Source organism: Macrotis lagotis, chromosome 1 (assembly GCF_037893015.1).
Source record: "Macrotis lagotis isolate mMagLag1 chromosome 1, bilby.v1.9.chrom.fasta, whole genome shotgun sequence".
In the NCBI taxonomy this organism is placed as follows: domain Eukaryota; kingdom Metazoa; phylum Chordata; class Mammalia; order Peramelemorphia; family Peramelidae; genus Macrotis; species Macrotis lagotis.
In genome coordinates, this window is record NC_133658.1 from 759,202,151 (window position 1) to 759,228,299 (window position 26,149).

At 33.1% G+C, this 26,149-nt stretch overlaps 1 protein-coding gene across 10 annotated transcripts in view; it reads left to right on the plus strand.

The window, feature by feature from the left end:
- LOC141508112 (N-acetylated-alpha-linked acidic dipeptidase 2-like) overlaps positions 1-26,149 on the plus strand; it is a 112,004-nt gene that overhangs the window by 50,984 nt on the left and 34,871 nt on the right. For all 10 annotated transcript variants that reach the window (XM_074216433.1, XM_074216429.1, XM_074216430.1 and 7 more), the window contains 7 exons: positions 1,722-1,807; positions 2,057-2,176; positions 2,984-3,066; positions 7,697-7,760; positions 8,704-8,771; positions 24,543-24,634; positions 25,797-25,887. In XM_074216433.1, coding sequence (XP_074072534.1) covers positions 1,722-1,807; positions 2,057-2,176; positions 2,984-3,066; positions 7,697-7,760; positions 8,704-8,771; positions 24,543-24,634; positions 25,797-25,887 — 604 coding nt within the window. The remainder of the gene's footprint in view (positions 1-1,721; positions 1,808-2,056; positions 2,177-2,983; positions 3,067-7,696; positions 7,761-8,703; positions 8,772-24,542; positions 24,635-25,796; positions 25,888-26,149) is intronic.

Below are 26,149 nucleotides of genomic sequence, written 5' to 3' on the forward strand. Positions count from 1 at the left end.
GTCTGTCTTGGCAAATAGACTCCCAAATATTTTATATTATCTGAGGTTACTTTGAATGGGATTTCTCTTTCTAGCTCTTCCTGCTGTATCTTTCTAGATGTATATAGGAAAGTTGAGGATTTATGAGGGTTTATTTTATAACCTGCAACTTTGCTAAAACTGCTAATTGTTTCCAGTAGTTTTTTGAATGATTTCTTGGGATTCTCTAGGTAGAACATCATGTCATCTGCAAAGAGTGAGAGTTTTGTCTCTTCCTTCCCAATGCTAATTCCTTCAATTTCTTTTTCTTCTCTGATTGCTGATGCTAACAGTTCTAATACAATATTGAATAGTAGTGGTGATAATGGGCACCCTTGTTTCACCCCTGATCTTATTGGGAATGCCTCTAGCCTCTCCCCATTGAATATAATGTTTGTTGATGGTTTCATATAGATACCACTAATTATTTTAAGGAACAGTCCATTTATTCCTACACTCTCTAGTGTTTTTAATATGAATGGATGCTGTATTTTGTCAAAAGCTTAAAGTTGAAGGACTTTTGTCCTTTCTGATGTAGCAGCTGTGAGGGTGGGCTGGTTCTAGACTTGCAAGTCAGGCTGTCCCTCTTGTCTAGGTCAGGGCTGTGCTGGAGCTGGCTTATAGACATGCCAAGTTTTAGATTTTCAGTGTGAACATTAGATCATAGACATGCTAAGACTTGCTTTATCTTATTGATTATTTAGACTTAAAATAGTGACAGAAAAGCTGTTAAGAATGAAGATTAATCTTAAAATTGTGTCATACTACTTTTTTTCTCTCCTAAGGGCCAATTCCAGGGAACAGTTAAGCATTTATCATTATAAAACTCTGACTGCATCAATCTTTCTGTTTAATTTCTTTTGACTCCTTTCTCTGGTCACACACTCTTGGGAGTGTGGGTTGTTTTTGTTTTTCCATCTTTTGAGTCCATGGGACATAGAAAGAATTGGAAGAGAAGGTAGCCAAGGCTCACCTTCAGTGGCAGTTTCAGATTATCATAGCTTCCTCCAAACAAAACTCTAATTATCTAGTGAGATCTAAGTTTAAGTTTCTTTCTTTGTACTGAGGAATTGTAAAATTCAATCAATAATTCTTTCATCTATATTTGCCTATAGCTCAGTCTCCCCATCAAAATTGCCCCAGTGAATACATATCACAATTATGACATCTATTTCACTTGCCTCTTCATTTTATATACTTCATTTAGTTATTAAAAACATTAATATAATGGTTAACAAATTTTTTCTTTAAAAATTCAAAATAAATAAAACACTGAAAATAAATAGTAAGTTTAGGGAACAGACATTTACTCTCCTAAGGGAAAAATAGGGGAAGGAAGAATGGTGGACACGGTAATCTGCCTCTCTTTTGATGATTGTGGTAAAAGAGATCCCCTTAAGGGTACACTTTTGTAGTCCTAGGGACAGGGCTAGAAAAACTGCTTGGAGTACAATTTCTTCTTATGCCACCAGATGGTGGTCAAAGCTTATTTTACCAGCCCAGCTCTCTAAACCTGCCTCCTTGTGCCTGCCTGTATTGTATTAGTTAGTATCCATAGACCTGGGGGGTCTGTGGATAGATAGCAGGGGATCCATGAGGGAAAAAATTACATAGAATATTAGACATTTAGTTTTCTATATGTAGTTCTAAAAGCTTAAGCCATTAAACCCTAAAATATCTCTTCATTCTTGTTTGATTGACAGTAAAGTAAGAATGCATGTTCACAATAAAAATGAAATAACAAGGATTTACAACGTAATTGGAATCATCACAGGATCCATAGAACCAGGTGTGTTGTTAACTTTTTCTTCAGGCTCAATTCTTTGAGAAATTTAAAGAACCAGGCACAGGATACCTTATAATATATTATAGGCATGAAAAATTATTTAACAGTAAATTGTATAACTAAGATATAATGCTTCCTTTTTGTGCTTTATTTTTCTAACTTGGAAAGAAGATTATTAGTAACTTAAATTAGAAGACTTTGCCTATGCTTTTTTATTAGAAATATCACTCATTTAATTATATATATTTTCAGATAGGTATGTTATTCTTGGAGGTCATCGGGACTCTTGGGTATTTGGTGGTATTGACCCAACCACTGGGGCAGCTGCTCTACAAGAAGTTGTTCGGAGTTTTGGAAAAATGCTAAGTGAAGGTAAACAAATGAAGTTGAGAAGGAGTGGGAAGTAATTATGAAAGTGACACATTTCATTTTCTTTTATTTTTAAGCATGGTACATTGGGAAAAGTGCTAAATTTGTCAGAGGTCTTGGGTTCAAATTCTAGTTATGCTATTCTCACTAACTCTGTTATATTGGGCAAGTTACTTAACTTCTCTGGGTCTCAATTTCTTCAACCTCATGAGAGATTGAATTCAAATTTTTTTTTAAAGAACGCGTTTATTTTGAGTTTTACAATTTTTCCCTCATTCTTGCTTTTCTCCCTCACCCTCCACAGAGGGCATTTTGCTAGTGTTTACATTGGTTTCATGTTATACATTGATCTCAGCTGAATGTGATGACAGAGAAATCATATCCTTAAGGAAGAAAAATAAAGTATGAGATAGTAAAATTACATAATAATATAACACTTTTTTTCTAATGTGACAGTAATAGTCTTTGGTCTTTGTTCAAAGTCCATAATTCTTTCTCTGGACGCAGATGGTATTCTCCATTGCAGATAGCCCAAAATTGTCCCTGGTTGTTGCACTGAAGGGATGAGCAGGTCCATCAGGGTTGACCATCACTCCCATGTTGCTGTTAGGGTGTATAATGTTTTTCTGGTTCTGCTCACCTTGCTCAGGATCAGTTCATGCAAGTCTGTCTGGGCTTCCCTGAATTCCCATCTCTCCTGGTTTCTAATAGAACAATAGTTGAACTCAATAACTTCTTAGGGATTTTTGAGCACAAAGTCTTTGATCCTGTGATTCTACACTTAATTGTAAATTAATTGTGCAATTTCAGGCTGGAGACCAAAAAGAACTATTATTTTTGCTAGCTGGGATGCAGAAGAATTTGGACTCTTGGGTTCCACCGAATGGGCTGAGGTAAATAAGGAAGAGAGCATTCTTGTCATTTCCTTTGGCAGCAATGAACAAATGCATGTATATCTAAAGAAACTTGGAAATGGCAACTATTGCCTAATAAGGTTTTTTATTTCAAGAGTTGCTGAAGAAATTGTTTTATGAATTCATATTTGTTTATTTGAAAAAACTAAAACAGCCTTTTGACTAGAGTATCATGTAAGAAAAGGATTTATTGGGAAAAATGAGATAAATCATTATCTTCGAAAGTAACAAAAAGCTATCAAGACTAGTAGAGGGGAGGCTAGGTGGCATAGTGGATAAAGCACCGGCCCTGGAGTCAGGAGTTCCGGTCTCAGACACTTAATAATTACCTAGCTGTGTGGCCTTGGGCAAGCCACTTAACTCCGTTTGCCTTGAAAAAAAAGACTATTAGAGCGAATTTGGACAAATTAATTATTCTAAATTTTGAGTTACAATTGGAGTTCTAAGGAAAAATATGTCATGTTTTCTTAGTCTGACCATTTTTTGACTGTAATGTTTAAACTAAAGGGTCATGGTAGCATTTCAACTATAGCTGTTCCTTACTTGTAAAAATAGAGGTTTACATGTATGTTTAAACTCTTTAAAATTCAATTACATTTTTCCAGTCATATTATATTATCAAGAGAAATGCTTTGACCGCACTTCTCAGTATTCTTTATTGGTTAATACCAATTGATGCTTTAGCCGTAAGTTCCTTTAGCCTTAGATTCCACTACATTTAATGATTTGTGAATACCAAAAGTAACTAGATGAACTTGATATTTTATGTCTTAATCATGATTTTTTTTTATTTTTCCCCTGGATATATGGAAAAACAAGTTTTAACATTAATTTTTAAATCTGAGTTTCTAATTCTTTCCTTTCTTTCCACTCCACTTTCCCTCATTGAGAAAGCAAGTAGTTTGACATAGATTAAAAATGTGTAAGGTGCCTTGATTCTTGAAGTAATCTTTTTGTGAAGTTAAATGAATTTTAATAATACTGATTATTCTCTATTTGATATATATTTTCAAATTCTGCATTTTCATATGTTGTTTTCTTAAATCAAGACAATCCTGTATTTTCAGAGAGCTTTTTTCCTTTCTTTTTTAAGCCAAAAACTTCAATTTATACAATTATCTACCCATTTAAAGTTGTGATAATAATATCAGAAACTAATTTAAATCAGACTTTGCCAATAGATTTGGAAACTGATTTGGATCTAGACTATGCCAATTAGGTTGTGACTTATTCAATGTCAATATAAGTAGGAGGTTGGACTAAAGTTCCATTTCAACTCTTAATCTCACTCTGTTATTTTAAAGGAATGTTAACCATAATTGGTAATGGTTTTCTTAGCTTTCTTTTAATCTTTTGAAGTACTGAATATATTTAAAAATTATGAAGAACAAAAGCAATTATTAGCTTTATTGCATTGAATTCAGTCCTTTGTGGAAAATGTTTTCTCTTTTATGGCATTTTTTTCATACACATTTACTGATTTCAAAATCTCAGTCATAGTTCTTACAATAGTTATAACAAATCATTTTTATAGGTAGTTTTATTCTTGGGAATTGAGAAAAATCAACTGATATATTTATTAACTAAAGAGTATATTTCATTTGGATTTGGGGGGGAAATACTAAACGGGTTATATCAAATAAGTTGCCAAATTCCAAACATTCTTAAAAGGTTGTAGCAACAATTCTTTAAGAGACCATGAGGCGGAGATATTATTCTATGTATCTGTTCATCTTTGTGTCTTCTTCCCCCTGCTCCCCTGCAAGGATTTATCCATGTTTATTGTTCTTTGTCTTTCTCTACCTCTTTTCTAATTAAATTTGAACTTACGTTTATTATTAGTTGTAGCATTACAGCCAGTGTCAGCATGGCACAGTAAATAGAAAATTAACCTCGAAAAACCAGAAAGACCTGGATTCAAGTTCTTCTTCTGCTCCATAATGACTTTATGACTCTAGGTACCATCCTTGAAACTTTTAATACTCTAATCAACATCCTAAGATTATAAATTTGAGAGATGGAGCCAACTTGGACTGGTAGAGGGAATTTCATCTCCTGGAAAATGCTCTATTCCTACCCTCTTTATTGAGCTAAATATGAAATGAGTTGTGGATTTCAGAAGTCAAGGGCAAAAAAGGGGGGGGTACTTCATAAAATAATGTTTGAAGTAAAAAACGAGAGCAAGAATTTGAAGAACTCGGAGGTTAAGAGATAAAAGAGAACTTTGACAAGCCTGTTTTATTTTTCTCTCTTCTTATAAATGAGATTACCTTTCAAACTGAAAAGGGTACAACAAAATAAAAAAAGAGGACTGAAACTTACAGTAGGGGAGGATATAGTAAGGGAGCAATTAGTAGCTATAATTGTATTGGAGAACAAATTAATTTTAGCTGAGGTTCTGAAATTTAAAACATAAAATGTAATTACCAAAATTATGTTGATGAAATTTTTGAAAAATCATTTTCAGTGGAAACAATTCTAGAAGAATGAAATGGATAAATATTATTTAGAATTAAAACATGCTTAAAAATTTAAACCAGTGATTCCCCCTTGGAGGGGGAATTTTGAAAGGATTATTACATGGATGCTTTGTGAGCACTTAGAAAAATAATATTCTTATGACCTATAATGAATTCACTAAAAATAGGCCCTATTGACTAACTTCATTTTTCCCCCCTCTGTTAATAGAAATATTAGGCAGAGATCATGAGACTAAAACCTACATTTAGGTTCAGAAAGTTCGTGACATAAGCATAGGGTGAAGAGGTGGCAAGTCCACAGTTCTTGGGACTTAGACAAGCATTCTAATTGACTTCCAACCCAAAAAGGCTTTAAGCAAAAGTCTAGGGGTAGCTAGGTGGCACAGTGGATGGAACACTGGCCCTGGAGTCAGGAGTACCTGAGTTCAAATTTGGCCTCAGACAATAATTACCTAGCTGTGTGGCCTTGGGCAAGCCACTTAACCACACTGCCTTGCAAAAGAAAAAAAGAAAAACAAGAAAAAATCTAACCAACTCTTAGGGGAACAATAATAATAAAAGTATTGAGTTTAAGGCAAGATAATTATTTTATTATTCAATAATTCTGTGTGGACTCTTGTGGTCATGTCTGAGCATTATATTTAAGGAGGACCATTGATAAACATATATAAAAGAAGACTTCTAGGTTATTCAAAGGCATTGAAGCCATACTAAGTGAGTCACACTTGAAGAGGTTAGAAATTGCAAATGATTAGTCTGGAAAAAACACATAAGATAACATGGTTACTGTTCTCAAATACTTTAAAGATTATTTTGTGGAAGAGAAATTTTAATTCATCTGTGAAGTTTTGATGACAAAAATCAAGGAATGGAAGATATTGGAAGGCAGATTTTGTTAAGTTCAGTATAAGAGAAAAACAATTTAGCAGTGCTTTCAGAAAATAGAATGGACTTCTTCATAAGACTTATAGTCACTAAAGGTGGCCATTAGTTGATCTTTTCTCCTGTGTATAAATGACCCTTAAGGATTCAGTTTGCTTGAATCAGTTCAAGAAACAGAACGTGCTCCTCAATGCACTATGCTCGACACAGTGGATAAGGATGGAAAAAAACAAAAAATAAACATGTTCACTGACTTTGAGGAACTGACAATTTGATTGTCGGAAGATACAGTATGTATATATTTATTCATTTTACAATTAAATAATAGGATTGGTACAGATAGGAAAAATCAGAATTTTAAAACTTAAAATATGCATCTATAAATCATTATATAATTTATGATAGCATTAGTGTATATGGTTTAGAAAGAATGAAGTGCAGAATAATGAAAATATTCATTCTTTGTCTTTTTTCACTTTCTGTATCATTTGTATTAAATTCTAGATACTGTGATTATGACATCCAAACAAGGTCTAGTACATTCCTTCTCAGTTAGCATTGAGTATCACATTGATAACTATCTCCTTGGCATTGTGAGAAATACCCTTTTTTCTATATTGAGCCATGTTTTACTTCCACTACTCCCCCCCTCAATTTTGAGGAATAATAAATTATTTTTTCCTCTAGTATATCAGAAACTGTTCAGCAGGATTAGTAAGAACAACTGATAAGACCCTTTTTGATTAAAGATAATGAGAACTGGTTCAGTTTTATAGGCAACTAGGAAGTGAGGAAACTTCCCCCAATGCATATCATTGTCTTTTCTGCAACTTAAGTCTTAAAGATTTACCCAGAGCAAGTAAAAGTTAAGATTTGCCTATACATACAGCCAGTATGTGGCAGAAGTAGGACTTGAACCCAGGCCAGCTATCCTCACTTGAAGGACAGCCCACTGTCCATTACATACACTTGACTTTCTTTGTCAAAAGAGTGCTTAAATAAATTTATTTGATTTAAAAAATGTTGAAATGCTTTCTCAAGTAAAAAATGAAAATAGTAAATCACAACTACAACTGTACGTGATAAATTTTAATATATCAGAATTTTTGTGAGGGAAACTTGGAAATTTTTATTTAATTTATAGGGGTATTGATTGATTATTCTTCTGAAGTAATTCAATTATTTTGTTTACATTTTCTTATCTGGTAATGACTAAGAATAAAGTAACAACTTTGCCTCAACTATAGGAACATGCAAAAGTACTTCAAGAGAGAAGCATTGCTTATATAAATTCTGACTCATCCATAGAAGGTAAATTTTATTTCAAATAGGTAATTTTAATTTTTTTAGCCTCTGAAGTATTTACCCTAATATACTATTTAAGCTATCCTTGTGATTTGTTTGTTATCTTTGTTTACCATTTTATTTGTTAAATGATATGCATCAGCAGTACAATCCACCAATACTTGTGGTAGACATAATGTTTATTGGTCTTATGTGTTTTACTAATAAATTATCCAATTATATTTCTTTCAGTGGAGATACTAGGCAATTTGCTTCTATTGTTTAGTCTTTCTGTGAAACATTGCATGTAATGATATTAAAACAAGTAAATATCTCACAGAGAGCCTATTAAATTGGACATAGATCATTTCAAACCTTTGTGGTAGTTTGTTTTGTTCCTCCCAAATAAGGATGAGGTTATTTTTCATATATATTTAAATCTTAAAATCATGAGTCTAAAGACAAGTTGGATGAACTTTGTCTTTCAAGTTGTGGTAATTCTCAAAATATATAGGATGTCCCAAAAGTTTTAGTGCAGATTACAAACTAAAAAGCTTAAAACTTTGCTAAGAATTTTAACACCTGGTATAATTGTCCTCAATATTTAAAGAAGTATCTGGAGTTCTTTAGGGGCTTTCTAGACCTCTGTCTTCCACTTCTGAACAATTCAGTAGGAAAAGTGACTTTAGTCCTCCTCCAACCTTTTAGACAGTGCTGCCCAAACCCCACTGTTGTATTTCTTTCCACTCAGATTCCCCAGGACCTACTAGAATAAGAATGTGTTCTCTTTGTTCCTGGTCTCACCCGAATTGCTAGAGCTTTTCCTCTGACTATACAGCTCTGTCTTCATTTCCCTTTCCTCAGCAAAGATGACCTAATTACTAAGAATTTTGAAATTGTTTATCATTAAAACTTTGAAATAGAATGGCAAATAATTGACATTTAATTTTCACCTGTGTTTCTTTCTCAGGCAATTACACCCTTAGAGTGGACTGCACACCCCTTCTCTACAAATTGGTTTATAGACTGACAAAAGAGGTACATAAAATGAATGTCTCAAATCAGATAAATTAAATTTGTCTAACATCTATTAAATACCTACTATGGTTAAGGCCTTTTGCTAGAAACATTGGGACTATTAAAAAAAGTCTCTTTCTTCAAAAAGTTTACTTTGAAGAGTCACTAGATAATATGGAATATACACATATATGATTCTTATATTAGAGTGAATTGTTTTAAAAGGACAGGTTGAAATACAGAAACTTTCAATAGACATTTTATATGTCTAGCTGCCATTAGAATGGATCAGTACAAAATAAGGTAAGCATTTCTCTGCTTTCACACTTCAACTTTGGCATTTCCCTCTAGTCAACAAAAAATATTATGAAATTGTGTTTTACATGAGCATGTTACAAATTATGGGAGATATGTCCCTTGTCTTTATGCAATGTTAATATATGTCATTATATCATGTGTTCAGCCTAACAGTTGTCACTTAGAGAAATAGAGTAAAAGAGGTAAACATAGTGTCAGGATGTTTGGGTTTCAGCCGAACTCTCATCCTTATCACCTCTAAAAGTATGGGGGGGGAAACAATTTAAATTCATTTTACTTCTATTTCTTCATCTATGAAATAGGCAGACAATACTTAACTTTACCTCTCTTGAGGATAGAAAATTGTCTCATAAACTTAAAGCTCTATACAAATGAGAATTATTGTTATAGTAGAGAGAAAATACTGAACAGAAGACAAAAGACTTGAATTACATTCCTGAATCACTTAACATTTTTGATTTTCAATTTCTCAGTCTGCAAAATGGACAGAATTGTTTGCCCTGCCTAATATCTTGTTAAATAATGGATATGAAAAGTGTTTTAAAAATAATATAATATGGCCAGCTAGGTGGTGCAGTGGATAGAGTATCAGTTCTGGAGTCAGGTGTACCTGAGTTCAAATCTGGCATCAGACACTTAATAATTACCTAGCTGTGTGGCCTTGGGCAAAATCACTTAATCCCATTGCCTTAAATAAATAAAAAATTCAAAAAAAAATCTGGTGGCCTCTCTCAGAGGCTCACCATATTAAAAAATATATATAGGACTATTAGGTAATCTTCTTCATTTAGCATCACCAAACTTCATTTTAGCCATCAAATATATAGGTGATACTTTGGAGAAAGTATCACCTATATATTCGCTGGAATCACTGGAGGACCCGAATTCAAAATCTGACTTGTAGACTCATTAGCTATGTGACCCTCAGGCTTATTAGAAATTGTTTGCCTGTGGGGCAACTAGGTGGCACAGTGGATAGATCACTGGCCCTGGAGTCAGGAGTACCTGAGTTCAAATCCTCCCTTAGACACTTAGTAATCACCTAGCTGTGTAGCCTTGGTCAAGTCACTTAACCCTCATTGCCTTGCAAAAACCTAAAATGTAGAATAAAATAAAATAAAAACTTTTTAAAAAGAAATTTTTTGCCTCAGTTTCTTCATCTATAAAATAAACTGAAGAAGAAATGGTAAATAACTTCAGTATTTTTGCCAAGAATACCCCAAATGAGGTCATGAAGTCAGATACCATAATAATGACTGAAGTACAACAAGTAAAAAAATATGAAGACTTCACTATCTCACAAAATACTGTAGTCCTTTTAAGAATCTGTGATTCTGGCAGTGTATCGATACTCCTTCAACATAATGTCACTCTTCTAAGACGAAAGAAAATTTTCTTAACAAAAATGTGTTTTTAAAGATCACATATATTACTCGATATAGCCTTTGCTTCTTCTCTGTCTAGAAAGCCTTAAGACAAAAATATGTAGAAAAAAAAGTTCAACAAAACTAATGCATCCTTAAGATATGTAGTGTTCCACCCCATAGATTTCCTTCATCTGCATTATGAATGTACAGCATTCAGTTTTGATTCTGTTCATTCTAAATGCTCAGCATTCAGTTTTATTGTTTACATTTATCTTAGTCATCTCACATATATGTACATGTCAGTGTATTTATGCACAGATGCATTCATATATATATATATTTATTCATATATACATGTGTTTATATCAACCACATGACAAATTGAAGAGATCAATAAGAAGTCAATGAATGAAAACTGAGAAAAACTCATCTGATTTTACATTCAAGAGATTATTCATGAGAATTCAGTTCTCAATGCCCTGAAAAGTAAGCCCCTCCTGAAAGAATGAGAAAACTCAAGAAAAATAAAAGAAAAAAAAGTGTGTCGCAGTCTATATTCAGACACTATCAGTTCTGTCTTTGGGATGGATGGCATTTTTTATCATAAGTCCATCAAAGAATTTGCTTCAATATTTTTTCCCCAAGGTTAATTTTGCTAACTGTATTTTCCCATCCTGTTCCTACTCACCCTTATTTATTCTATTTTCTCTCTCCTTTCACCCTGTCCCTCCTCAGCTGACTACCCTCACCCACAATCTTCCCTTTCTTCTATCAACTGCACCCCCTCCTTTCCACCCTCCCTTTCCTATTTTCCTCTAGGGTAAGATAGATTTCCATATCAAATTGAGTGTGTATGTTGTTTCCTCTCTGAGCCACTTCCAGTGAGAATGAAGGCTCTCTCATCCCTCCCCATTTACTCCATTGCAAAAGCTTTTTCTTGCCTCTTTCCATTCTACAGTATATTCCTTTCTTGCCCATTAACTCCATCTTTATATAATATATTATACCTTCATATTCAACTCCCTCCTGTGCCTTGTCTATATATGCTCCCTCTAACTTCTCTAATAAATAAGAAGGTTCATATGAGTTATTGGTATCATCTTCCCATGCAAGAATGCAAGCAATTCAGCATCATTAAATCCCTCATAATTTGTCCTTCCTACTCATCCTCTCTATGCTTCACCTTTACTTGGAGATCAAACTTTCTGTTCAGCTCTGGTTGTTACAACTGGAAAGTTTGAAAGTCCCTTATTAAATTGAATGTTCATCTTTTCCCCTCAAAGAGGATGTTCAGGTTTACTGGGTAGTTGATTCTTAGTTGCATTCCAAGCTCTTTTACCTTCAGGAATATTATATTCCAAGACGTACAAGATCTTAATGTAGATGTTTCTAAATCCTGTGTTATCTTAACAGTAGTGCCATGATATTTGAATTGTTTCTTTTTAGCTACTTGTAATATTTTCTTTTTGACTAGGGAGATCTGGAATTTGACTATAATATTCCCCGGAATTTTTTTGGGGGGGAGGGGGCTGTCTTTCAGGAGGAGATCAGTGGAGTCCCTCAATTTCTATTTTATGCTCTGGTTTTAGGATCTCAGGGCAATTTTGCTGGATTATTTCCTGAAAAATGAAGTCCAGGTGCTTTTCCTGGTCATGATTTAAGATAGCACAAAAATTTTAACATTATCTTTCCTGGATCTGTTTTCCAGGTCAGTTGTTTTTCTAATGAAATAGTTTACATTTTCTTCTACTTTATCATTCTTTTGGTTTTATTTTATTACTTCTTGATTTCTTGCAAAGTCATCAGCTTCCTTTAGTTACATTCTACATTTTTTTCAGAGAGCTTTTTTATTCTTTTTCCATCTGGCCAATTCTGCTTTTTAAGGCATTCTCCTCATTGGCCTTTTGGACTGCTTTTTTCCTTTGACCTAAACTGTTTTTTAAGGTGCTATTTTCTTCAGTATTTTTTTTGTATCTCCTCCACCAAGTTGGCTGACTTGGTTTTCAGGTTTTCAGGTTTTCAGGTTTTTCCTCTACTTCCCTTATTTGATTTTCAATTTTTTTTGAGCTCTTCCATAGCTTAAAGCCCAATTCTTGGAGGCTTTGGATACTAAATGCAAATTTTGATCCTCCATGGGATCAGAGTAATTGTCTATGGTCAGATTTTTTTTCTTCTGTTGTTTGCTCATTTCCCCAGCCTATGACTTGAATTCAATTTTTTTTTGTTAAAGTGGAACTCTGCTTTCCCAAGCTTTGGAGGGTTTTTGTAGCTGTTTTCAGAGACACACCTCAAGGACCTCAATTCCTCTAAGGTATTATGAGAGGCTCTGATTTCTCTCCTGGCTTTTGCTCTAGTCTGTGAATGACCATAAGCCCTCCCCTCCACTCTGGAGCTGTGAGGAGAGTCCCTACTACACTATAGCAGTATGGGATCTCACTGGGAGCTTCTAATGGAATATAAAATCTGTGAAATATCACAAGTAATATTCTCAAAACTATGAGGAACTGATGCAAAATGAAGTAAGCAGAGCTATAGCACCATCTATAGATATTTATATGTATTGTGATAGTCATTATTTATATATGTATTTTAGTATGTACATATGCATGTATTTCTTTGATAGTATTATATATATATATATATATATATATATATGGATATGGATATTTTTTTAAGAAATTGAATTCTCAAGGATATTTCTGGATTTGTTCCTTATGGTTGAGGAAATTGAGTCAAAAGTGTGAGTTGCCCAAAGCAATATGACTAGTAAGTGTCTAAGACTGAATTTGAACTCGGGTCCTCCTGACTCCAGAACCAGCAGCACTATATACACTGAGTGCCTAGAGAGAAGATAAGAAAATTCTAAAATGTCTGATTTCAAATTTATTATGTCTTAGTAGGTACCATCTAAATGTTGTATGTCTGTCAATTGAATTAGTGAAAGTTGTATTTTTACTTTAGTAGTATTTTATTATTTCTAGTTACATGTAAAGACAAACTAATATTAATTTTTTTAAAAGTTTGAGTTCCAATTTTTTTCTCATCATCCTTCATCTCCCTTTTCCAAAAGACTGCAAGCAGTTTGATATAGGTTATATGTGTGCAATCATGTAAAATATATTTCCAAATTAGTCATGTTATGAAAGAAGAATCAGAACAAAACTAAAAAAATCATGGAAAAAAATCAAGTGAAAATGATATGCTTCAATCTGCACTCAGATTCCATCAGTTATTTCTCTGGATTTGAGTAGCATTTTTCATCATGAGTCCTTAGGAATTGTCTTGGATAAATTTCCCAATTGATGGGTATCCTCTCAATTTTGCATTCTTTACCACCATAGAAAAGCTACTACAAATATTTTGTTTAAGTAGGTTCCCCCTCTTTTTTGGATCTCTCTGGAATACAAACCTATTAGTAGCATTGCTGGATCAAAGGGTATACACAGTTTGATTGTCTACTGAGCATATTTCCAAATTGCTCTCCAGTTCACAACTCAACCAACAGTGAATTAATATCCCTCTTTTCACATATCTGCAACATCTATTATTTTAACTTTTTACAGTTTTACAATTTTTCCCACAATCTTACTTCCTTCCCCCACCCCCCCACAGAAAGCAATTTGTCAGTCTTTACATTGTTTCCATGTTGTACATTGATCCAAATTGAGTGTGATGAGAGAAAAATCATATCCTTAAGGAAGAAACAAAAAAGTATAAGCGATAACAAGATCAGACAATAAGATATCAGTTTTTTTCCTAAATGAAAGGAAATAGTCCTTGAACTTTATTCAAACCCCACAATTCTTTATCTGGATACAGATGATATTCTCCATTGCAGACAGCCCAGAATTGTCCCTGACTGTTGCACTGATGGAATAAGCAAGTCCATCAAGTTTGATCATCACAACTATGTTGCTGTTAGTGTACAGTGTTTTTCTGGTTCTACTTATCTTGCTCAGCATCAGTTCATGCAAATCCCTCCAGGTTTCCCTGCATTCCCATCCCTCCTGGTTTCTAATAGAACAATAGTGTTCCATGACATACATATACCACAGTTTGCTAAGCCATTCCCCAATTGAAGGACATTTACTTGATTTCCAATTCTTTGCCACCACAAACAGGGATGCTAAGAATATTTTTGTACAAGTGATGTTTTTACCCTTTTTCATCATCTCTTCAGTATATATATATATATATATATATATATATATATATATATATATATATATATATATCCCCAGTTAGTAGTATTGCTGGATCAAAGGGCATGCACATTTTTGTTGTCCTTTGAGTGTAATTCCAAATTTCTCTCCAGAAAGGTTGGATGAGTTCACAACTTCACCAACAGTGTAATAGTGTCCCAAATTTCCCACAACCCTTCCAATAATGATCATTATCCTTTCTGATCATATTGGCCAGTCTGAGAGGGGTGAGGTGGTATCTCAGAGAAGCTGTCATTTGCATTTCTCTAATGATTTAGAGAAATTTTTCATATGACTATGGATTGCTTTGATCTCCTCTGTGAATTGCCTTTGCATATCTTTTGACCATTTGTCAACTGAGGAATGGCTTTTTTTAAAAAATATGACTCAGTTCTCTGTATATTTTAGAAATGAGTCCATTGTCTGAAACATTAGTTGTAAAGATTGTTTCCCAGTTTACTACATTTCTTTTGATATTCATTACAGTGGTTTTATCTGTGCAAGTGCTTTTTAATTTAATGTAATCAAAATCATCTAGTTTGTTTTTAGTGATGTTCTCCATCTCTTCCTTAGTCATAAACTGCTCCCCTTTCCATAGATCTAACAGGTAACTGCTCCCCTTTCCATAGATCTGACAGGTAAACTAGTCATTGATCTTCTAATTTGCTTATAGTATTGCTTTTTATGTCTAAATCCTATATCCATTTGGATCTTATCTTGGTAAAGGGTGTGAGGTGTTGGTCAAATCTCTTTCTTCCATACTAACCTCCTATTTTCCCCAGCAGTTTTTATCAAAGAGAGAGTTTTTGTCCCAATAGCTGGACTCTTTGGGTTTATCAAACAGCAGATTACTATAATCGTTTCCTGCTATTGCACCTAGTCTATTCCACTGGTCCACCACTCTATTTATTAGCCAATCTCAGATAGTTTTGACGACTGATGCTTTATAATATAACTTTAGATCAAGTAGGGCTAAGCCCCCTTCTTGTGCACTTTTTTTTCATTAATTCCCTGGAAATTCTTGACTTTTTTATTTCTCCATATGAATTTACTTACAACTTTTTTCTAACTCATTAAAGTAATTTTTTGGAATTTTGATTGGTAGGGCACTAAGCAGGTAGTTTAGTTTTGGTAGAATTGTCATTTTTATTATATTAGCTCTACCTATCCATGAGCAGGTGATATTTGCCCAGTTATTTAAATCTGATTTAATTAGTGTGAGAAGTGTTTTATAATTGTTTTCAAAAAGTTTCTGAGTCTGCCTTGGCAAATAGATTCCCAAGTATTTTATATTGTCTGAGGTTACTTTGAATGGGATTTCTTTTTCAAGCTCTTCCTGCTGTATCTTGCTAGTTATATATAGAAAAGTTGAGGATTTATGAGGGTTTATTTTATAACCTACAACTTTACTAAAATTGCTAATGTTTCCTGTAGTTTTTTGAATGAATTCTTGAGATTCTCTAGATATACCATCATGTCATCTGCAAAGAGTGAGAGTTTTGTCTCTTCCTTCACAATTCTAATTCTTTCAATTTCTTTTTCTTCTCCAATTGCTGAAGCTAACATTTCTAATACAATATTGAATAGTAGTGGTGATAATGGGCATCCTTGTTATACCCCTGATCTTATTGGGAATGCCTCTAGCCTCTTCTCATTGAATATAATGCTCATTGATGGTTTCAGATAGATACTGCTAATTTTTCTAAGCAACAGTACATTTATTCCTACACTCTCTAGTGTTTTTAGTAGGAATGGGTGTTGTATTTTGTCAAAAGCTTTTTCAGCATCTATTGATATGATCATATAATTTCTGATAGGTTTGTTGTTGATATACTTTGCTCCAAACTTTTACCTTTACTCTATATGTATCTCTCTGCTTCAAATGAGTTTCTTGTAAGCAGCATATTGTAGGATTCTGGTTCTTAATCCACTCTGCTATTCACTTACATTTTAAGGGAGAGTTCATCCCACTCACATTCAAAGTTATAATTGCTAATTCTTTATTGCCCTCCATGCTATCTTCCCTCTGTCTGTATTTTTCCCCTTTCCCCCCTTTATCTATACTCCCCAATATTTTGTTTCTGAATACCACCCCCTTCAGTGTGTTTGCCCTCCTGTATCCACCCCCTTCCCCTATCTTTCCCCTTTCCCTTTTTCCCTTTTCCCTTCCCTTTGTTAGTTCCTTTTTGCTCCCCCTCCCTTTCTCCATCCTCCTCCCCTTTTCCCCTTTTAATACTTGAAAAGTTATTTGTTTTTTAACTGAATATATGTGTAAGTTATGTGTTCTTACAAATTTGACTAAGTTCTCTATATATATTCAAGAAACAATACTGTTACAGCAACGAAGTTTGAAAATCCCCCCCCCAGATTTCTGTTTCTTTCTCATCGTGACTGCATTAGTTTTCTTTTTGCAATACCTTTTTAATGTAATGTAACCAAACTTATCCATTTTATACCTCATAATGCTCTCTCTCATTTAGTCATAAATTCTTCCCATTCTCCAGAGATCTGACAGGTAAATTATTCCTTGTTCTCCTAGTTTGCTTATCATATTATCTTTTATGTTAAGTGATCTTATCTTGGTATATGGTATGAAATGTTTGTCTTTACCTAGTTATTTTCCATACAATTTCCAGTTTTCCAGTTATTTTTAACAAATAGTGAATTATTCTCCCAAAAACTTGGGTTTATGAAAGATTAAGATTAATATGGTTATTTACTGTTGTGTCTTTTTTAACTAATCTATTCTACTGATCTGTCATTCAATTTCTTAGCCAGTACCAGAGAGTTTAGATGATTACCACTTTATAATAAACAAGCTATTTTTCTTAACTTTTTTCATTTTCTTTATATATTTGACCTCCTGTTCTTCCAGATGAACTTTCTTATTATGTTTTAGCTCTATAAAATAATTTTTTGATAGGTTGATTGGTATAGCACTAAAATAAACTAACTTTAAGTAGGATTGTCAATTTAATTTTTGGCTGAGGTTAATCTTGAACAGCTGATATTTTTCCAGTTGTTTAGGTCTGACATTATTTGTTGTGAAAAGTGTTTTCTAAACATGTTCATTCTAATTCCTGAGTTTGTCTTAGCAGATAGACTCTCAAGTATTTCATGTTGTCTATAGTTATTTTAAATGGAATTTTTTTTCCTATCTCTGCTGGACTTTGTTGAAAAATATATTTTTAAGGAAAAGTTCTTTAGAACTGCCTTTGATATTTGAGAATATATTATTTCATAAAATTATTGCATTATTTTTGTGTTCTTCCTCTTAGATTTTGTTTAATGAGGTGAACTTTTTTCAGCCTCTTGAGAATTTTTATTGCAGGAAAAAATATAAATAAATAGGATGATAGTGCTTTTTTATCCTTTTGTTTCTTTTGGAGTTTTTTTTGATAGTTGAACCTATGTTGTGAGACTTGCCTTTGGCATTCTAGATTCCAAAAATGGGTACAGTAAGACAACTAGGCTCTTTCTGAGGTTTTACCAATTTGGTGACTTTTTAAAGTTCAGTTTTATTCTGGGAACAGAACTGCAATCTTGTTCATATCTGATGAGAGGAAATAGATAAGGTGAAGTTAAGTAGGCACATTTGACTTCTAGATTTTTAGCACTCCTACTGTGTATTGCTGCTGTAGATGATGGGAGAGATAAGCTGAGGAGCAAACCTTCCCCTTGAATAAGTACTGATGGGCATACTGGAGAGACTGAGGAGCAGCCAAGGAAAGCTTTTTCTTCACCCCTTGTCTCTTTTTTTTCTTCCAATTGATATTTTATTTTCTTTTTTCAATTACATATTATGGAATTTTTTCAACATTCATCCACATGCATATGCATATTTGTAAGTTAGGTAATTTCTTTCTACCCTCCCTTCCCACCCCTCTCCCCTCAGCCATGAAGTTTGGTGAATATTGTACATATACATTTTTATTTTAACATGTTTACAGATTAGTCATTTTCTGTATGAGGAATTAGGACTTAGAAAAGAAAACCATGAGACAGGAGAGAAAAACATAGAAGAAATTTTTTAAAATGAATGTGGTATTCATCTAGATTCTGTAGGAATTTTTTTCTGTTTTGTATTGTTTTGTGTTGTTTTTTCCTCCTCTGGATGTGGATTATATTGTGGATTCTCCCAGTGTTATCCTAGCTCTTTGAACTACCTAAGGTTGTTCAACTCACAACCTTGATGTTAGTGTATACAATGTTCTCTTGATTCTGCTTGCTTCACTCAGTATCCATTTCTGTAATTTCTTCCATGCTTCTCTAGAGTTCAGCAATTCAGGGTTTCTTATAGAACAACCATTCCTCAATTGATGGGCATCCTCTCAATTTTTAATTTTTTGACACTACAAAAGTGCTTCTGTGAATATTTTTGAACATGTGGGACTTAACTTATTTTTTTTATGATTTCTTCTGCATATATAGGCCTGGTATTGGAATTGCAGAGTCAAAGAGTATCATCAGTTTTATTGCTCTGTGAGCATAGTTCCATATTGCTCTCCAGGATGGTTGGATCAGTTCACAACTCCACCAGCAATGCACCAGTGTCCCAATCCTCCCACAACCTCTCCAATATTGATTATTTTCCCTTTTTGTCATAGATGATCTGATGGGTATGAGGTATTACTGCATAGTTTTAATTTGCAATTCTCTAATCAGTGATGATTTATAGGATATGTATTCTTTGTTTGAAAACTGTCTGTTCATTTCCTTTGATCATTTATCAATTGGGGAATGATTTATAACCTTATAAATTGATATAGCTCTCTGTAGATCTTAGCTATGAGACCTTCAGAATCCCTGACTGTGAAAATTGTTTCCCAGCCTTTGGTTTTCCTTCTAATCTTGGTGATATTGGTTTTATTAAAGCAAAAATCTTTTTTAATTTAATATAATCAAAATAATCCATTTTGCTATTTATAATGTACTCTATTTCTTGCTTGGTCATAAATTTCTCACCTTTCCATGGATTCCAACAGAATATTTCTTGATCTCTTATTTGGTCTATGGTATTGCCCTGTTTGTCTAAATCCTATACTCATTTTGACCTTATTTTTGTCTAGAGTGTGATATGTGGGTCTATGCCTAGTTTATGCCATAAAATTTTCCAGTTTTTCTCAACAATTTTTGCCAGATAGAGAGTTCTTATCTCATAAACTAATGTCTTGGGGTATGTCAAAGAGGAGATTACTATAGTCATTTACTGTGAGTTTTTTTGAACCTATCCTAAATCCACTGATCTATTATTCTATTTCTTAACCAGTACCAGGCAATTTTGATGACTGCTGCTTTGAAGAATAATTTTACTTCTAGTACAGCTAGACCATCTTCCTTTACATTTTTTTCATCAATTCCCTTGATATTCTTGAATTTTTGTTGCTTCAGGTGAATTTTGTTACTATTTTTTCAAGCTTGTAAAAATAGTTATTTGGTAGTTTCATTGGTATGATTCTGAATAAATCATTTAATTTCAATACAATTGTCTTTTGTTATATTAGCTTGACCTAAGCATGAGCAATTGACATTTTTCCAGTTGTTTCAATCTGACTCTGTGTGAAAAGTGCTTTGTAATTGTGTTCATACAGTTTTGCAGTTTGTCTTGGGAGGCAGATTCCCAAGTATTTAATATTGTCTGCTATTACTTTAAATGGAATTTCTCTTTCTATCTCTTGCTCTTGCTCTTGGGCTTTGTTGTTCATATATAGAAATACTGGTGATTTATGTGGGCTTATTTTATATCCTGCTACTTTGCTGAACTTGTTAATTATTTCAGTTATTTTTTAGATGATTTTCTCAAGCCCTTTAAGTATACCATCATATCATCTGCAAAGAATGAAAGCTTTGCTTCCTTATTACCTATTCTTATTCTTTTGATTTCTTTTTCTTTGGTTTTTGCTAAAGCTAACATTTCTAATATTATATTGAATAGTAATCGTGATAATGGGCATCTTTATTTCACTCCTGATCTTACCGGAAATGCTCCTAGTTTATCCCTATTACATAGAACATTTGTTGATAATTTTTGATTGATACTGCATATTATTTTAAGCTTCACTTTTTCCTGTATACTCTAGTGTTTTTAATATGAATAGATGTATTTTGTCAAACTTTTTCAGCATCTATTGAGATTTATATCCACTGTTTTCCTAATATTAAACCATTCTTTCCTACCTGGTTTAAATCCTACCTGATTATGGTGTATTATACTAGTAATAACTTGTAATCGCTTAACTAAAATTTTATTTAAGATTTTTGCATTAATATTCATTAGGGAGATTGATGTATAATTTATTTGTGATATCATAAAAGAAATTTGGCAGAACTCCTTTTTCCTCCTATTTTTTAAGATAGTTTATATAGAATTGGAATTAATTGTTCCTTAAATGTTTGATAGAATTTACTTATAAATCCATCTGGACCTGGAGACTTTTTCTTAGGGAATTTATCAATGGTTTTTTTCAAGTTTTTTTTCTGAAATGGGACTTAAGTATTTTTATTTTCTCTTTTGTTAATCATGTAAGTTTGTATTTTTGTAAATATTCATCCCATTTCATACAGTTAGCATACAGTTGGACAAAATAGCTCTGAATTATCTCTTTAATTTCCTCCTTGGAGGTGAATTCTCCCTTTTCATTTTTGATACTGGCAATCTGGATTTCTTCTTTTTTAAAAAATCAGATTAATCAAAGGTTTTGTCTATTTTTTTCATAAAATAAACTTTTAGCTTTATTAGGTCAATGATTTTCTTGCTTTCAATTTTACTAATCTCTCTTTTGATTTTCAGTATTTCTAATTAGGTATTTAATTAGAGATCATTTAATTTGTTCTTTTTCTGGTTTTTTTAGTTGCAACCCCAATTCATTGATCTCCTCTATCTCTATTTTTTTCATATAAGCATTAGAGATATTAAATTTCCCCTACAATTTACTTTGACTGAATCCCATAAATTTTATTATGATGTCCCATTATTATCATCATTTGCTTGGATGCATTGAATGATTATTTCTATGATTTGTTGTTTGATCCACTCATTCTTTAAAATTAAGTTATTTAGTTAAATATTAATTTTTGGTTTATCTTTCCATGATCATTTATCACATAGAATTTTTATTGTATCAAGATCTGAAAAGTAGGCATATATCATTTCTTTCTTTCTGCATTTAATTGTAAAGCTTTTATGCACTCTGACATCTTCAGTTACAGTACAGGTGCCTTATACTGCAGAGAAAAAAGTATATTCTTTTCTGTCCTCATTCAGTTTTCTCCAGAGGTCTGTCATATCCAAGTTTTTAAAGATTTTGTTTACCTTCTTAACCTCTTCTTTATTTTGTGGTTAGATTTATCTAGTTCTGAGAAGAGGGAGGTTGAGGTCTCCATTATTATAGTTTTGCTTTTTTATTTCTTCTTGTTTGTCTTCAGCTTCTCTAAAAATTTGGCCACTATAGCAATACTTGCATATATGTTTAATAACAATATAACTTCATTGCTTGTGATGCCTTTTTAAGAAGCTGTTAATTTACTCTTTTAATGAATTCTGCTTTTTCTTTTGCTTTGATTAAGATCAGGATCTCTACCCCTGATTTTTTGCTTCAGCTGAAGCATAATATTTTTTGCTCCAGCCTTTTACCTTTACCCTATGTGTATCTCTGCTTCAAATGTGTTTCCTGTAGGATTCAGGTTTTTAATCCATTCTGCTATCTGCTTCCACTTTATGGGAGAGTTTATTCCATTCATATTTATCTTAGATTACTAATTCTCTGTTTCTCTCCAAGTTATCTTTCCCTAGTTATACTTTTCTCTTTCCTCTTATTTCTCCTCACCTTTCCCCTTTAACTTTTCTTTTAAATTTTAACTTTACTTTCGCTTATACCTTCACCTTCCCTTTTACCAGTCCCTTCCTCCATTTTCTTTTCCTTCCCCTCCCCACTTCCTTGTTGAGTAGATTAGATTTTTAAACCCCAGTCTGGGCCAGATCTATTGAGTAGGATTTATTCAGTGTTTTCTTTCTCTCTCTTAAAATAGATCCTTTTCAGGTGCTTCTTCATCTGGTGGTATTTATCCACTAATGCCTAGCCTTCTCCTTCTTTTTATGTTTATATTGTTTCAATCCTCTCTCATACCCTTTTATACTTTTTTATACAAATTTTTATCTCACCTGATAGATGTATTATCAAAGTTCAGTCATTCAAATGTTGATTGATTTATTGATAAGCTCAAAGTACTATCAATCCAAGTACAACCAACCATTGACACAATCTACATGAGATAAAGCATCAGGTAAAGCCAAATCATTTCATGAACCATTTGTACTCCCCACCCCAGTATACTTCCTCCAACTGTAGCCAAAATATCAAGCTAAGCAAAATCTTTTCGTGATGTTTTCCATGTTCAGCCCTTCTAAGTATAGGCTCTCCCTACATATAAGACTCCAACCATAGCCCCCAATCAAAGTATCAAGTACACTCCCTCCCTACTCCCCCCACTTTAGCTCCTCAATCATGGCATTTAAACCTAAAGTATATTTAGGTTTAAAGTAGATTTGTAGATTAAGTAAAGTAGATTAAGATAAAATTACTTTCTAATCTCTTTATGTCCTTCTAAGAAGGTTCCCACCCTCTATCCTTGTAAGTATCTAGTAAATTCACTTCTCATTTAATTAAGTAAGGAGCCACTAAGTATTCTTAAGTACTGGGACCTCCTGAAGGTCTCTCTTAAGAACTTTTTAATTGATTGTAAACTATGGGACACACTGACACAGGACTGCTCAGCATAGGATGGCCCTTATAAGAGAAAGTACTAAGCTCTGTGAACAAGACAGAGTGAAAGTAGGTCAAAATAAATGGAGACATAAGTTTGAGTAAACAACCCTGTGGTAGAGCATTCCTAGTTCCTATTGGTCTGATCAACCATAGTTGAACACACTCTAATTTGTCTCAAACATAGTGATATCATTTTAGTCTTCCTCAATAAAAGGACAAGAGTCAACCATACCCATACAATCTCTTCAACTATATTCAACACTCCAACTATCCTAAGAGAAACACAGTTTGCAAGAGTTACAAGTATTCTCTCTCTTTGTAGGGTTGTATATAATGTACTTGAGTTTTTTCCCCCCTTTCCTGTTAACTTTTTTATGCATCTTGAGTCTTGTATTGGAAGATTTAATTCTCTGTTCAGTTATGTCTTTATCAGGAAATTTTGGAAGTCCTCTATTGCCTTGATCATCCATCATTTTTTGCCTGACAGAATATGCTGAATTTTACCTTTCTGCCTTCTTAGCCTTCAAAGTAGAAGCTTATAAATCCTGTGTAATTATGATTGTGCTTCCTTTGTATTTAAATTTATTTGAGAATTTATTTGAGAATTCTGGAATTTGGCTATGAGAGTCCTTGGAGTTTTTATCCCAGGGTCTTTCAGGAGGAGTTCTATGTATTCTTTCAATGACTATTTTGTCTTCTTGATCTAGCAGATTTGGACAGTTTTCCCCTGATAATTCTATAGATGAAGAAACCAAGGCAAACAGGGTTAAGTGACCTACCCAGAGATACAGACTTGGTGTCTGAGACCAGATTTGAGTTCAAAATGAGTCTTTCTGACTCCAGGTCTAGCACACAATCCACTGCATCATCTTGCTGTTCTTCTATGTACATATAATGACATGTACAGATATCATTTAGCACCACAAATGATGAAACTGATGAAACTTTTGCTTCTGATTTTCAATATCTGTTTTATTTTTGCAAGGCAAATGGGGTTAAGTGGCTTGTCCAAGGCCACATAGCTAGGTAATAAGTAAGTGTCTGAGGCTGGATTTGAACTCAGGTACTCTTGACTCCAGGGCTGGTGTTCTAGCCACTGTACCACCTAGCCACCCCTCAATATCTGTTTTAACTTTCCAGATTGACAGTCCTGATGATGATTTTGAACATAAATCTCTTTATGAAAGCTGGTTGAAAAAGGACCCTTCACCTGGAGATAAAAATATTCCTAGGTAAAATTTTTAAACATATGTTTTGTATATTGCAGAAAATAAGCACTGGATTTTGCTTGCTTCTTGGCTGTCTGAAAATATAACTTCTAAGCAACATTTTACTTTTTTTTTCTTTGAGAATAGGGGTTAGGAGGGAAAGAAAATAAATTTATTTTAATACTGAGGTAAAAGGTGCTACATACATGAAATGTCGGTTGCATTTACAAATGAGATCACTATGTTATTTTATCTGTTTTACTTTATTATAAGATATACTTCATCACGTGGGAGCAATCTCTAAAAATGATATAATAACAAAATACAGTAATAGAACACAACAAAAAAAGCACCAAATCTAATTCTAGTTTCCCTTTTTCTGCCCTAGACTCCAATCTAAATCACTGAGTTAGGCTAGTGGTATTTGGCAAAACCTATATCAGGGTGCCCATGTCTTTCAGGGTGATTTTATATTCTTCATTAATTTAGATTCTGATATTGCAGTGATAGCATAAAAACTAGATAATGACTGATTCACTTTTTATACTTCCTTAATCAGAACTTGGAAACATTTCATTCCATTTTTTCCACTTATGTGATTTCCCTTTATTCATTTTATGTCATTTTTCTTCATAATGTGTTCACCTAGGACTAATAAGTAAAACAAAAGGTTCCTAAGCTTGCAAATGTTATATAAGAATGTTCAACTTCATTCCCTCTTCTTTCATTAGATTTTTTAGCAAATTTGAACACTGACAAAAATCTACCTCCAACTATTTTCTTTTTTAATAAAATTAAAAGATTCAACTCTCCAATATTGACTTTATTACTAAAATGAAAATAAGATACTTTTAGTTTTGTCAGGCTTGATATTCTCTATCATTTTATGGAAAATATCTACCCATCAGTTGGGGTTTTTGTCTATCCTGTGATTTCAACAGCAAAAGAAACTCTTGTCATATGACAGCTCTTACATTTATATAGATTAGTAGCTTGTCTGTATTGTTTTTGATTTATGAGAGTTGCCTGACACTGAGAGCTTAAACCCCTCATGATTCTATTAAACTTAAAACAGTTCTATTCTTATCTTCTACCTTCTTTTAGGAACAAAAATTTTGCTATATTTAGGCTATGAATTTCTGAAGGAAGCTGACTTAGCATCATATGGATTTTTTTCTATTTATAGAATAAATAAACTAGGATCTGGGAGTGATTTTGAAGCTTATTTTCAGAGGCTGGGAATTGCTTCAGGTCGAATCCGTTATACTAAGAACTGGGTAAGTCATTTTATGAGCTGGAGTAAAAATTTTATTCTATATACATATAAGAATAAAATTTTAACAATAAAAATAATATATATCTATGTTAATTTTAAAATACCTGTCTACAATGTATATCTTTGCATATATGTGTATATGTATATTTACACATGTATAGATTTGTGTTTGAGTGTACACACACACACACACACACACACACACACACACACATCAAGTGATCAAATGCTACTTATGATGATCTGTACTGAGTGAACAGATT